Source organism: Marmota monax, unplaced genomic scaffold (genome assembly GCF_021218885.2).
Source record: "Marmota monax isolate L192 unplaced genomic scaffold, Marmota_monax_Labrador192_F-V1.1 WCK01_AAM20220418_F8-fsc00104, whole genome shotgun sequence".
Lineage (NCBI taxonomy): Eukaryota > Metazoa > Chordata > Mammalia > Rodentia > Sciuridae > Marmota > Marmota monax.
The window spans coordinates 5066914-5082863 of NW_026693836.1; the positions used below are offsets into that span (position 1 = coordinate 5066914).

At 36.5% G+C, this 15950-nt stretch overlaps 1 protein-coding gene across 2 annotated transcripts in view; it reads left to right on the top strand.

Moving 5' to 3' along the window:
• The window catches only part of Cep57 (centrosomal protein 57), a 46968-nt gene that overhangs the window by 27305 nt on the left and 3713 nt on the right, over positions 1–15950 (top strand). For both annotated transcript variants that reach the window (XM_046462366.2, XM_046462365.1), the window contains exons 5-9: positions 472–588; positions 1162–1239; positions 11733–11840; positions 12377–12454; positions 15646–15890. In XM_046462366.2, coding sequence (XP_046318322.1) covers positions 472–588; positions 1162–1239; positions 11733–11840; positions 12377–12454; positions 15646–15890 — 626 coding nt within the window. The remainder of the gene's footprint in view (positions 1–471; positions 589–1161; positions 1240–11732; positions 11841–12376; positions 12455–15645; positions 15891–15950) is intronic.

Consider the following 15950-nt stretch of genomic DNA (forward strand, 5'->3'; position numbering starts at 1 on the left):
CAAACCTCTTACTCTAAATTTGAAGTAAAGAAGATTAAAAAAGAAAAAACATTTTAAATGAAATTTGGAGAGAATCTAAAAAGACACAAAACCTCTAATTATTGCCTTAATTAAGAGATTAACTACTTAAGAGTACCAAACTAATTGGTAATACTTACTATTTGTGCATTTACATGGCCTGTATGTCCAGGAAATCCTTGCTGTCCCGGGTGTAAAGACAGTCTCACTATGTAAAACTACATGTATATAAAATAATCTACAGGAACAACAATATTCCCTTCAAATTATAAACTCATTATTTTATTCCCCGTGGTTTCAACCTAGTGTTATGTTCCTAGAACTTCTCTGTATCTAAGTAGTTCTCTGAAAGGCCAGACAAAAAGCATACTGTGTATTCAAAGATATTCTCAGTGATAATTTCTGGTTTTTTGATCATCAAATTATCATACTGTATTTAATAATATTTTCCAGGTTTCCCTAGAAAGAGAACGACAACATGATCAAACACATGTTCAAACCCAACTTGAAAAACTGGATCTTCTTGAACAGGAGTATAACAAACTTACCACAATGCAGGCCCTTGCAGAAGTCAGTGAATGTATCTTTTACTCAATGCATAATACTGGGTGATCATTTTTTTAAATTAATTTCATATCACTGAATATTTATAGCAAATAAGGGATCTTGTAGCAAAGAAATGTATAGGAGTTTCTAAAAAAGAAAAAAGATTGGAGAAGAATATTCAATCTTAATGGGCATAAAGAAGTTCTTTTTGTAATTTTTTAAAGATTAAATGGTAACTTAAGGCTTGCACCACTTGGTTTAAGTTGTTCTCTGCCCTATTTTGTTTCACTTGGGAGGTATTTAATGCCACTAAGTGAAGTTTCAGGTTAACAGCGTCAAGGTAACTTATTTACTTTCATGTAGACCTCTGCTTTTTGGCTATAGGTTTTACCTATAATTCTTTGCAGCTACCTCATAAATGACTATTAATTGATCGCAAGAGTATATCATGGATGCTGCTGAGCCCAGAGGCATTATTGGAGTGAACAAGTTTATATTAACCATGCTTAAAATTTATAACATTTCCTGTTTGATATATTAAAATTTTATAGGTAAGATACTTTTCACTATTACACTTTTTGATATTTTTATCACTAGAAAAAAATGCAAGAATTGGAAGCAAAACTCCATGAAGAAGAACAGGAAAGGAAACGTATGCAAGCTAAGGCAGCTGAGGTAAGTTGAAATAGGATTACATAGGCTTTACATTTTTACTATTCTGGATATAAATATAGATTATTTGCTCTTTAGAATAGTACAGTATATAAATTCTCAGATATAATTTAAGGTAGAAAATTATGAACATATGTTTTAACAAAGAATGAAAATTTGAGTAGCTATTTAGCATGTTTCAAATTACACATAATAAAGTAATGTATCATATAAAACTTAGGTATCATGGGCACCATAGGAAATGATTGAAAACCAAAATTGAATCTCTTAGCTTCTTGGACCAGGAGCAGAGGCACATGCCTATACTCCCAACAACTTGGGAGGATGAGGCAGAGGGTCAAAAGTTTGAGACCAGCCTCAGCAACTTAGAGAGACACTGTCTCAAAATAAAAAATAAAAAGGGCTGTCACTGTAGTTCAGTGGTAGAGCAACCCTGGATTGTGCCAAAAACATACACACTAACATACACACATACACACACACATATACACACACGCTTCTTGGGCTGCAGGTATAGCTCAGTAGCAGAGCATTTATATAACATACGTGAGGGTGCCCTGGGCTCAATCCCCAGCACTCAAAAAACATATGAAAGTAAAGAATAAACCACAGATGTACTTCTTTTTGTAAGACAATCAAGAAGATATCAGTACAGCAGTTAAGGTAGTGAGTTGCCCAGTAGCTAGTGACTCAAACAAGTTCACAAAGTTACCACATCAGGAAAATGAACCTATTTTAAGTTTTTTATTTTTTTCTACAGTGGTAACCAGGTTGAATAGGTGAGGCAGTATGGATGCACAAAAACATTGAGAAATTTTTATGTATCAGTCACAACTGAATTTCTAGAGATTTAGATTTGAAGTAAGTCTTAAACTCAATAAAATATAACTTTTTGTGTTTTTTTAATTTAATTTTTTTTAATTAATTATGTGGTGCTGAGGATTGAACCCAGTCCCTCACATATGCCAGGCAAGCATGCTACCACTGAGCTGTGACCCTAGCCCAAACTTTTGTGTTGTTAACTGGAGACTACCCTTTTGAGGTTATTTGCTCAGATATCTCCCAGATATTATTCTCACTTTGCCAAGATCTTTAAGTTGATGACATTTATGTGTACCTTTTCTCAGTATACAAGAAGTGGGTCCTGATTCCAAAATAATTAGGAGTTCAACCTGGCAAAGTGTCCTGGGTTCACCTCATAAACGTGATTACAGGAATATTAATGTTTCCTATTCTAGTTCTCTGACTGCATTAATTTAATATATTTTCAAATATTTACTTTTGGTTAATTTTTAAACTGATCTATTTCTTCTCATTGTGCTTTCTGAGATATGTAACCCCATGGCTTTATTTTTGACATTCAACAAATTTTCTCTGCCTATTCTGTCTTTAGGGTAGGCTCCATGTCCTCTCTTGTAGCATGCAGACCTATGGATTATGCTGTATATACATTGTGGTTTTGAATCCACTATATACGAAATACAAAATTTTATAAGTTCACTATTTTATGAAGTTTAAAAATTAATTCATGATACCTTGGCTTTCCTTTTCATTTAGCTGACAAAAGTAAGGACCAAAGCACTTAACTGCTGAGTAATGTATTATCGGTAGAGGTTTTGAGTTCTGATAGAACATTATTATTGTAGAAAAATGACCAATGATATGTGGTTTGAAGTCTAGCTAATTCTAATTTGTATAATCTTGGTCAAGCTAACCAATAAGAGCCTAGATTTTTCCATTGATAAAAGGATCTTCATTTTATATCTTAGTTTTGGAGAGATCAGATGAGATAAGTGATAATGAAACCCCCCAAATATGTTAAAATTCTGGCACACAAATATAAGACAACTGCCAGGTATAACTAAATAAGCTAGAATTTTAAAGAATTCAGAAAAATTCTTTTGTTTTCTGTTCATGCTCATTGGCACAATAAGTCTTCTAGAGTAGTAATATTTTATTCATTATGTTCCATCTAGTCAATTAACTATGTATTAAGCGTTGTTTATGTGAAAGTGTATAAATACTCTTGAGGGTAGGGATCTCTGTATTCTTTTGTCAGTGATTAGATTATTTTCCTGACATGTATAGTCGTGGAAAATAATAGAAATGGTCTGCTTCATTTTGTTCAGTCCATTGCTTCTGAGTGTTTGTTACAATTCCATCAGAATTTTCTGGAGAACTTTTAAAATATAAATTTCTTTAACCAGGAAGTTTCAGAATCAGGTCTGAAGAGAAGCCTTGTAATCTTGAGTTTTTTTCAAATTCCAGACAATTTTTGATAGAGGCAGAATTAAAAGAATCGTAATTATAGACTGCCGCAGTCTGGCTGGGCACAATTCAGGAGCCACTTGTCAAAAGAAACGAACTTTGTTTTTAGAACACACACACCACACCACACAGCTCCTCAGGAAAAACCCTCAGAGCCCAACTGCCACCACCAGCTTCCCACAGGCCTCTCAACCTCCCCCACTCCTCCTGCTCTTGAGGCTGATTGGCTGGGTCATGTGGGCGGAGCCAAAAAAAGTCCCCCAATGAGCAGCTCCGTGGTCTGAAAGGGCGGGGAAACAGCCCAATGAGCATCACCGCAGAGGAGCCAATCAGTTGGCAGCTAGAAGTTGCTGGGGCCGCTGTGAGTCAATCATCAGCTGGCAGCTGGAAGTTTCCTGGCAGCTGGAAGTTTGCTGGGGCCCCTTCGGCTGTGGCTCTCAACATCTCCCCCTCTCTGTTTAAACAACAAGCATGTGGCTTAGGGACCATGCCTGCCTTAGGTTGTCCAATAGTACATATGGTCCTTACCCGTAATTGGATGAGCTGACCTCAAGGCGTCAGCCTCCTGTCTTAGGTTGGTACCATTGCAATTGGATCTTACCTGTTATTGACTACCGGTTCAGCATACAGCCACACCTGTGGATAGGTCTTTGTACCAGCGGGTGGGTGAGGTTCTTGGCCTCACCTCTGTTGGCCCCCAAATTTTAGCTGAACAACCATGAGAAGCAGAAGGGAGGAAGATACACCAAGCCAATTGACTGTTCCTTTTGGAAAAATTGTACCACCAATGACACCATCAGCAAAAATACCCCAACACTACCACAAGTCGCTGCACCAACAGATAGTTCACAATGCATACAAGTGAGTTCACAATGCATACAAGTGATACATAGTCCAGGGAAGTTCTGCAAACAGTTCAGTGGTGGCTATTGCAGAAGCTGTAGATTGGTTTTATCTTTGTCTTCACCGGCACTGGGATGAAGATAGGAATTCTGGCAATAATGGCTAAAGAAAAAATTATGTAACATTCCAGAAGGCACTAAAAGAAAACAATTTTCTTAACAATTTAAATTATCTTGAACAGAATTATTAAATATAATGAAAAGGAAAGGTGAAAGTAAACAAATAGATCTGTTAACCTCCTTTTTTGTTCACATTTTAAAACAATCCTCAACAGCTGTTTACCCAGTTTAAATTAAACCATTTAAATCACGTGAATAAAAAAAAAATTTGGATCCATTTTTTCATAAGCGCTCATCATATATGATATATGGATATACGTACATACAAACATACAACATAAAACACAAGTGTGCACACATAATATAATACATACAACACATAACATAATAGTAAAGGCCTTATAACTTTTTACAGGTGAAATCTCCATTGCAATGTTTAAAAACTCTATAGTCAAAAAATAGAACTGATCAGCAAAACATTAACCTAGGTCTGTATGAGCTCAAAAAACAAAATAGAACTTCATGATGTGGGAAAGGGTAATAATAAAATAGATATTGAAAAAAGCATCCTGGTTCTGTCGCAGATGTAAGGATAGCCAAACTGGAGTTTTGGATATCAGCTGTTATGGATTTGAACCAAATCATCTTCTTTTTGGTCTGTAGAAATCACTTTAGTTAATCTCTCTGGAATCCAAATCGGCTGCTGTTCTCCCTGTGGAAACATACAAACAGACCCCCAACTCCAGACAATCACTGGGTCAGGACCTTAGTTACTCTCTCTGGAATCCAAATCGGTTGCTGTTCTCCCTGTGGAAACACACAAACAGACCCCCGACTCCAGACAATTACTGGGTCAGGACCTTTCCATTGTCCTGTTAGAATATCCTTCCGAAGTACCTTAGTCTTATGTACATTTTTTGGACACATATGCCTTTCCGCAGAACTAAGCCCTGATGAATCCAAATTTAAAAAGTTTAGAGTAAAAAGGGTTATTTTAAGTTTATCTTTGGGGAATATATACACCCCTTCCCAATTCCCTCTTTTTTGCTTTAATAAGTACATTTTAATAGTTTGATGAGCTCTTTCAACTATGCCTTGTCCCTGTGGATTGTATGGGATTCCTGTTATATGAGTAATGCCAAATGATGAACAAAATTGTTTAAAAGAGGTAGAAGTATAACCAGGGGCATTATCTGTTTTTACTGTTTTGGAACGCTCACAGTGGCAAAATTTTGTAAGCAATGAGCTATAATATCTTTAGTTCTTTCTCCGGCATGAAGGGAGCCCATCAAAAATCCAGAAGAAGTATCAACTGTAACATGCAAATATTTTAATTTTCCAAATTCTGGCAAGTGTGTGACGTCCATCTGCCAAATATGGTTAAGTATCAGTCCTCTAGGATTGATTCCAAGATTAACTTGTGGTAAAAAGGTCACACAATTTTGACATTGTTTTATTATTTGTCTAGCTTGTTCCTTAGTTATTTTAAAACGCTTTTGTAAAGTATTAGCATTGACATGGAACTTTTTATGAAAATTTGTAGCTTCTTCTAGTGTAGAGAAAATATGTATGTCATGTGTAGTTTTATCTGCTAAATCATTGCCCAAACTAAGGGCTCCAGGCAATCCTGTATGTGCCCTGATATGTCCTATAAAGAATGGATCTTTTCTGTCCCAGATTAGACTTTGTATAGTGGAAAGCAAAGAGAAAACAGTAGAGGAAGGGGAAATCCTACCAGCATCTTCAAGGGATACTATAGCATTAACTATATACTGACTATTGGAAAATAATTACATACAGAATCTTTAAACATTACAAAAGCTTGTAATACTGCATTAAGCTCTTCCTTTTGAGCTGATTGTCTGGGTACTAAAAATGTAAAAGTTTGATCAGGTGTAACTATTGCTGCTGTACCATTATTTGACCCATCAGTGAATATATTTGGAACATTCATGATAGGTGTTTTTCTTGTCATTTTTGGAAAAATTACAGGATGCAATGACCAAAAAGACAATAAAGGATTAGATGGTAAGTGGTTATCAAATGAAACATTAGATTTGCACATGATTATTGCCCAAGTATTTAACTCAATAGCTAACTCATCAATTTGATTCATAGTATATGGAGTAATAATTTTATTGGGAGAAATTCCAAACACTCCCTTTGCTGCTTTTATTCCTTTGAGTATTAATTGTCCTACAGCCTCAGGATACCTAGTAAGAATAGTGTTAGGAGAATAAGATAAATGTATCCATAATAATGGACCTTCTTGCCAAAATACTCCTGTAGGAATATTTTTTGTTGGTAGTACAATAAATGATAAAGGCAAACTTATATGAATTCTACCCAAATGCATATTTTCCATATATGTTTCAATCATTTTTAATGCCTTTCTTGCTTCAGGCGTTAACATTCGGGGTGAATTTGGATCTGATGGACCTTTTAGGATATCAAATAAAGGTCCCAACTCTCCTGTTGGTATACCTAGATAAGGCCTTATCCAATTTATGTCTCCTAATAACTTTTGAAAGTCGTTAATTGATTTGAGTTGATCTACTCTTATTTGAATTTTTTGTGGATGGACCATGGTTGAGGATAATAGAACTCCTAAATAATTAATTGGAAAATTTAATTGTTCTTTATCTGTTGCTATCTCTAGATTATAATTTTTTTAATAAGTGTGTAAGTGTGGCATAACATTCCAGCAATGTGTTTTTATCTTTGTGTGCTAAAAATACATCATCCATATAGTGAAATATTTGTAGTTCAGGATTTTGATTTCTAAGTGGCTGGATTACTTTGTTAACATAAATTTGACACATAGTTGGGCTGTTAGCCATCCCTTGAGGGAGTACTTTCCATTCATATCTCTGATCAGGACCTTCATAATTCAGTGCAGGGATAGTAAATGCAAAACGTGGACTATCCTCAGGATGAATTGGAATTGAAAAAAAACAATCTTTAATATCTATAACTAAAACATACCAGGTTTTTGGCAAAGCAGACAATTGAGGAATCCCCGATTGAGCAGGTCCCATAATAACCATCTCATTATTAATGGCTCTTAAATCTTGCAATAATCTCCATTTACCAGATTTCTTTTTGATGACAAAAATGGGAGTATTATGGGGAGATACAGAAGGTTGTATATGTCCTTCCGCTAATTGTTGTTTGACCAGGTCATGGGCTGCTTGTATCTTTTCTTTAGTCAGGGGCCACTGAGGAACCCATACTGGTCTTTCTGATTTCCAAGTAATTTTTATTGTCTCAGTGGCCCTTTCTGAAAATCCAACCCATGTCTGTCTATTCCTTGATATATTTGTATTGGTGCTGCTATACCTTGTTCTTGTTTTTCTAATCTTTTTCCTTTCCTAAAACCTTGTCTAGCCATGATAGTGGGTGCATTTTGATTGATGTTATTTGTTAATGTCAAACCTAATTGATCTAGGACATCTCATCCCCATAAGTTTACGGGAAGATGAACCAATACATATGGTTGTATAATTCCTTCACATCCTACAGGATCCTTCCAATCTAATACCATTGCACTTCTATGGAGATTAGTTGCCACTCCTAGGCCTTGAAGCATTTGAGTGGCTTGTTGTAATGGCCAATGTTTTGGCCATTCTTAACGAGAGATGATGCTAAGGTCTGCACCTATATCCATTAGCCCATTAAATTCATGTCCTTGAATATTTAGTTTTAGCATGGGGTGAGAATCTAAATTTAAAGAAAGCATAGCCCAATCTACACCTGTGGAGCCTAATCCCTTGGAACCTCTTTCTACAGTACGACTGGAAAATTTATCATGTAGGCTGGGTATTATTAGTAACTGTTCTATTCTATCTCCTGGTGAAATTACTGATATACCCTTTGGAGAACTGGCTATAATTTTTATTTCACCTTCATAATTGGGATCAATTACTCCAGGACTTATCATAAGTCCTTTTAGAGTAGAAGAACTGTGTCCCAATAATAAGCCTACTGTTCCTTTGGGAAGAGGACCTTTTACCCCAGTGGGAATGATTTGAACTCCCATCTCTGGAGTTAGTACTGTTCTGGCGGAGGCACAGATGTCCAACCCTGCGCTCCCTCTGGTTTGTCTGATGAGGGATCTAATGGACAATGTTTTGGGTACTACCCTGATGGGATTGCTGGGTTCCTCCAGTGCTCCGTATATTTGTGGTTTTGGGCCCCGGAGCATTGGGCCCCCTGTCCATTTGTCCATTTTTTGGCAACGAAGCCCGATGCCTTTCTCCACGATATTGTGGATAAACACCTGGTCCTTTTTCATTTTTTGATAATGGAGTACCCTCTATGGTGGTTTGAGAACGGCTTTCATTAGCCCAATGTCTCCCTCTATGGCATCGTGGGCAAATACCCGGTATTCTACTCCTTTGATACCTAGTTTTGTTAAACCCTCCTCCTATGGGGCAATTCCTTTTAAAATATCCTGTTTGTTCACAATTTTAGCATGTTCTTGCCCTGGCATCTAAAGCCTGTTTTACTGCAGCTGCCACGATTTGCCCTTGTTCATTAATGTCTCTGGCATCTAAAACCTGTTGTACTGCAGCTGCCACGGCTTGCCCTTGTTCATTAATGTCTCTACATAATTTAATATATGTGTTTAAATCTTCATGTTTCCATGGTCTAATGACTTCTCTGCACCAACGATTTGCTTGCTCATAATCCAGTTTTTTTATTAATGGCATTGCTTGTTCTGTATTCCCCAAAACTCTGGTAGCTGTTTGAATAAGCCTATCTACAAATTCAGCATAAGGTTCATTAGCTCCTTGTATTATCTTAGATAATTGACCTTGTAAACCTCCATGTCCTTGTAAAGTCTTCCATGCCCTAACTGCATCTACAGCAATTTGTATGTATACGCCATGATCATATGCAATTTGTTGCTGCTGATCCTCATAAGGTCCCTTTCCTAACAACATATCTAGATTTCTCTGAGGATAACCAGCTGCTGCATTTCGCCTAGCCGACTCCTGGCAAAATTCCTCATTGGCAACCTTCCATAACAGGTATTGTCCTCCATTTAGCACAGCTTTACACATATTAGCCCAATCTGCTGGCGTCATGTTCAAGTTGGTAATGGATTCGACCATGCTTACAGTGAAGGGTGCTTGAGGACCATAGGTTGTTACAGCCTCTTTTAGCTGCTTCATTTTTTTGAAATTTAAAGCATGGTGAATTCGCTGCCCTCCTGCCTACTCAAATACAGGGCATGTTAATATTTGAGATCCTGTCTCAGGATCTCAACTATCAACTGCGGGGGTTGGAGGCCTCCCAGCATATGGAGGTGGCGCTGTTGGTTGGACACTTACGCCCTCTGGTGATAGAAAGGTGTTAGTAGCAGTCTCCTGTAGAGGTGGCGCTGTTGGTTGGACACTTACACCCTCTGGTGATAGAAAGGTGTTAGTAGCAGTCTCCTGTTGTAACTTTTCCCCTGATGGCTTTTTCTGCTCTAAACTTTCTTCCTCTGTCTGACTAGTTTGAGAGACCTTGTCTTTTACTTGAATCTTTTCCTCTAACTTGAGAGACTTTCTCTTTTACTTGAATCAATATGTCTTCTCCTTCCTCTACCATTGTCTGAACTGAAGGCTTTGGACTAAGCAAACAAGATATGAAAGTCCACAATGACAATGTGCCAACTGGCAGAGTCCCTGGGCTTTTCTTTTCTATTCTTTTTAAATCTTCATCATGATGGTTCCATTGTGATATATTTAACAACTCCTCCTTAAAAAGCCATGGGCTACATTTTTGTATTGTATCAACGTATGCCCTGACTGCTCTTGATTTTACTGAGATGCCTCCTTCCTCTAACAATTTACTTAACACTCTTTCGGTTTGTTTTTTACTAATTTCTGATCCCATATTTCTACTATAATACAACCCAACAAGATAATACCAAACAAAACCGAGACAGAATGAAACAAAAATGGAACAACACAAAATCATTATAGCCTTTCTATCCTCCTGAAATGTCCATCCGTCCTTTCTCCCTATCTGTTCCTCAGACGCAAATAGTTTTTCATCAGATGTGAGCGGGTTTTTCTTCCATCTCACTCATCTCCAGGGACAGGCAACTTAAAACAAAAGTGAAACAAAATAAAAGAAGAATCTTAAAATGGCTACCCATCCTCTCGCCCTGCCCTCAGGGGCGAGCAGTTTACCTTATCACTTACCCTCAGTTGTTCCCAGTGGGGCCCACCAAATGCCACAGTCTGGCTGGACACAATTCAGGAGCCACTTGTAAAAGAAACGAACTTTATTTTTAGAACACACACACCACACCACACAGCTCCTCAGGAAAAACCCTCACAGCCCAACTGCCACCATCCGCTTCCCACAAGCCTCTCAACCTCCCCCTGTCCTCCTGCTCTTGAGGCCGATTGTCTGGGTCGCGTGGGCGGAGCCAGAAAACGTCCCCCAGTGAGCAGCTCCGTGGTCTGAAAGGGCGGGGAAACAGCCCAATGAGCATCATCGCAGAGGAGCCAATCAGTTGGCAGCTAGAAGTTGCTGGGGCCGCTGTGAGCCAATCATCAGCTGGAGCTGGAAGTTTCCTGGCAGCTGGAAGTTTGCTGGGGCGCCTTCAGCTGTGACTCAACAATAGACAAGTTTTTAAATATATTTTTAAGGAATGTTGAATGTTTAGGGGAAATTGATTTAAAAAAAAAAAAAAATTCTTAGTAATTGCTTGTGGAATTTCTACCATAATGTATTATTTTAAATTAACGTAGATACCAAGCTTCTATAGAAAAAGTACTTGATAACATTTGCTAAAATAACTTATGGTACTTTTGAACATACAATTCCAGTTCCTTTTTCTTACAATGTATGAATTTTTAAGAAAAGGAAGAAGTATATTTTGCTTTCCAGCTGCTTTGAGTCTGGCTTGCACTGTGGTAGATAACATCCTTGAAAAGAGAAGCTCTCAAACCATTAGTTTGGGCTTCTGTACCTTGCATTTAACTTACTAGATGAAGTTTATGAAGCAACTACAAATAGTGGAGCTATGGTTCTAAGCTTAGGAAAAGGATAAATTATAACATACAGTGCAGGGGAAAAGAAAGATTGGAGTTAATTTAACAAAAGTGAACAAGATTAAGATTGGCTCAAAACATGGTTATCCAGCTATGTATTTTTTAGTCGGATACTAATGTTGGTTTTTAAGAGCTTTTACAGGGCAGATTTCAAATTTGAATCTTAACTTTTATTTCTGCATCTTTAACTTGAAATTTAAATTTTTCCTAGTTGCAGAATGGCCTGGAAACAAATAAACTTATCTTTGAAGATAATGCAGCTTCATATGTTCCCAATGCAAGAAAAATTAAAAAAAAGAAGTCAAAACCACCAGAAAAGGTATGAAAACAGAACCAGTCAGGCAAAGTGCTGATTACTTGGTGTAATTTGTGTGAAAGTACTCATAAACCGTGTGGTGCTACAACCTTGGGAGAGTGAATCTCTTTTATTCTCAGTTTCTTCACTCACAAGGTGAGGATAAATAATATTTACTTTCAACTTTTTACCCTGATAGTGAGATAATATATAAGGATACATTTCAGAACTATAGGACACTGTATAAATAATACTAAGTATTGCATTAATTACCTTTTGCTCTTAAAATGTTTTATGTATCTGTATACTTTTTGTTTGTTTTACTTAGACTATAACTGCTGTTTTGTTAGATAATTTTCCCCCCTAACTTTTCATAGGCTAAGATACATGTTCACAAGTTTTATTAGGGACTTGCTTAAGAATAAAATATCAGTATAGGTGAGGCAAGTTAAGTAACCCATGTAGTAAGCTGAAGTCTCAGGTTAGTGGTATATAGACAGGTTTTATCTTCATGTGAATAAATTAAAATTTTCTTTCTTTTTTTTTTTCTTTTCATTCAGAAAGGTCCTAGAAACTATTTTGGTGCGCAGCCACATTATCGATTATGCTTGGGTGATATGCCATTTGTGGCCGGAAAGGTGAGTTGGTCAAACTAGATTTTCTTTATACAACATACATGTTTAAGTTCCATGCGTCTATCTCTATACCTATGAGTGATGAAAACATTTATCTGTTCCCATTTACCAGTGTGGATCATAGTAATCTAAGAATGAGAATGAAACGGGGATAAAAGTTATTAAAGCACATTCTTAAACCATTACCCTGGTTTAAGAAGATATCATTTCAGATAAGGGTCAAGGAAATAAGAAATAGTATATTTGTAGCATTTGACTTGAGGGGAAGGTATTGGGAATTGAACCCAGTGGCACTTAACCACCAAGCCACCTCCCCAGCCCATTTTTTTATATTTTATTTGGAAACAGGGTCTTGCTAAGTTGCTTAGGGCTTTGATAAGTTGCTGAGGCTGATTTTGAACTTGCAATCCTTCTGCCTCAGCCTCCTTGGCCACTGGGATTAAGGAAGTGCATCACCACACCCACTTAGCATTTGGTTTTTAGTATCAACCCTATTGATTTATACTTTGATATAATTAGATGTTTAAGTAAATAGCACATCCTGTTTGTCCTCATATCCATACCATACGTGGGACTGATTCTTCAAGAAATCATCATACAGACTTGAATCTTAGGTTCCTTTAGCGCTTAAATGTAGTTGATAATTTTGTCAAATACTTTTTAGTTTATACTACTTTTTTTTTTGTGATTTGTTTGTATAATTGGTTGTTTCATGTTTAGGTGGCTTGATTATCCACCTGGATTGTCAATTTTAGAGGCTTGGATAACAGATGTTACTTTGAATTTTATTTTCTTGTTTATTTATTTTAAACCCACAGCAAACCCTCAGCGAAAGCTTGGAGAATGAATTACATCCCACCTTTTTAGCTTTTGCTTTGTAGGTGTGTGGGGTACAGATTATTTACAAATATTGTCATTGTTCTCCTTTGCCATAAATTCAATCTCTTATTATATTTTAGTCAAAATTTTACCTATTCTTTTATCTCCTCTTCTCACCAAGCTCTTTGTTTTGCTTTACCTTAGCATCTTTGAGTTTCTTAAGGGCTGACTAATTACATCAGAATCACACTGAACATAGTTTTGAAAAGCAGATTATGAAGCCCCACTACAAACTTCCTGAATTAAACTAATCAGCATATTAGGCCCCAAATTATTTTTAATCTGCTCTCTAGTCAGTTAAATTTGGTACCCACTTAGTAACATTCCACACCAATATTTTAATTGTGTAAACAACCAAACCAATGGTTGTGTTTGAATACTTCTAAGACACTCCAATCAGCCCTTAACATTTCTGAACATTATTTTAGAGTTCTTCCTTAAAATGAGTTGAATTTTATTACTTTGTAAATTCTGCCTGACTTATTTTCTACCATTAGTCATCCATTTGACCCAGCTATTCCCCTTCTTGGTCTATTCCCTAAAGACCTAAAAAGAGCATGCTACAGGGACACTGCTACATCGATTACCAGAAAATTTGGATTTTTAAAATAGCTTTATTTCTCTTCTTACCTCCTTATTTTTTTTTTAGATTAGAAAATATTTTCTTTGGCTGTTCTTCAGGTTTTTCTTCAGCTGTTCATCATAATTATGGTTTTGTACAGTTTCTCAGTCTATCTGATAAAATGACCAGTTTTTCTCTTTAGTTACATATCATCTTAGATAATGTCTTTGTAAAATATAATAAGAGTGAATTACTAGAAAAATAAGGACATAAAATACAAGTCTCAGTTATGACTAGATTCAACAAAGTAACATTAATAAATGGAACAGTAGAAGGAACAAGAGAATTTAGATCTATTTGTTGTATATTGAAAGTGTACATGTGGGGCCGAGTGTGGTGGCAAACGCCTTTAATCCCAGTGGCTCAGGAGGCTCAGGAGGCTGAGAATCGTGAGTTCAAAGCCAGCCTCAGCAAAAGCGAGGTACTAAGCAACTCACTGAGACCCTTGGGGTCTCTAAATAAAATACAAAATAGGGCTGAGGATATGGCTTAGTGGTCATGTGCCCCTGAGTTCAATCCCTGACACACACAATCCCAAAAAAAGTATACATAGTAATAGTGAATATGCACAACAGGTTATGAGCAAAACAGTGATTATATTGATTTACAAATATTGGACCACATTTGCATTTCTTGAATAAACCCCACTTGGATGTGGTGTGTAATTCTTTTTATATACTACTTCATTCAATTTGATGATTAACAACAGAAACTAAGCACAGTGACTACCACAGCTGGCTGATCAGAATCAACTTTGAACACTTAAAATTACAAATTTTCAAGTCCTGACCACATGCCGATTAAGTTTGGAAACTTGCATTGGAATCTGCATTTAAAACAGCTGTCTAATGATGCTTGTGGAGCTAAGCAAGCCCAGTTTATTTATAAACTGGTATAGAATATTTGGATTGTTGTTTATTGTTCAAAATTTGAGAAGCTTACCAGTTTTCCTCTTCATGTAGTTTATGTGACAAATATGTATTTAGGGCTTCCTACTGTTCAAGGATGGAAAAATTAATACAGTAAATCTTGACCACCTGGAACTACACTGTTTAATAGGTAAAGTAGATATGAAATATATGAAATGAAATTACTATATTGTGGTAAATGCTATAATAGGGATATGTAGAAAGTGTTACGAATGATCTGAGAAATGAACCAATTATTACCTGGCAGTTAGAAAAACCTTTAAAAGTGATGTATTCAAACTGGGTCTTAAAGAATGGTATAAGTTACTACACAAAAGAAATGTTATCTGCAGATATGACTTGTTCACAAAATAGAAATAAGGAGGTGGTACAACACGAAGTCAAAGAGTATTTAAGTTGCATATCAGTGGTATTTTCCATGCTGAGGACTTTCTCATCAGGTTTAATCAAATGATTTCAAATGAAACAGCATACTTACAATAATAATTTTAGGAGGATAACTGATACACCTATGATGTTAATGACATGAGAGCAAGTAAAACCAATTGGGATGTTCTTCTTATAGTTAGAGGTTGGTGCATAACAGTAGGATGGAGGCAGAGAAATGTATTGGAGATATTTTGGAATTTGCATCCAAGAAATTTGGTTAAGTAATTTACTATAGGGTAGGAAATTTTATGTTGGAGATTTACTTTTACCCAGGTTGGGATTGAAAAACAGAAATATAGGATGTACCTTCAATTAACTTATCATTTTCTCTCCAGTCCACCAGTCCTAGCCATGCTGTAGTAGCCAATGTTCAGCATGTCTTGCATCTGATGAAACAACATAGTAAAGCCTTGTGTAATGACCGAGTAGTCAACAGTGTTCCTTTGGCAAAACAAGTATCTGTATCTTCACGAAGTAGTAAAAATAAGAAGTCTGTAACACCTTCCTCCTCCAGCACCATTAATGAAGAGTTGTCAGAAGTCTTACAGACTTTGCAGGATGAATTTGGGCAAATGAGCTTGTGAGTTTTAGTTTTTGTTTTTTAAAATATATTCAGTTCTAAAGTCTTATTGTTTTTTAG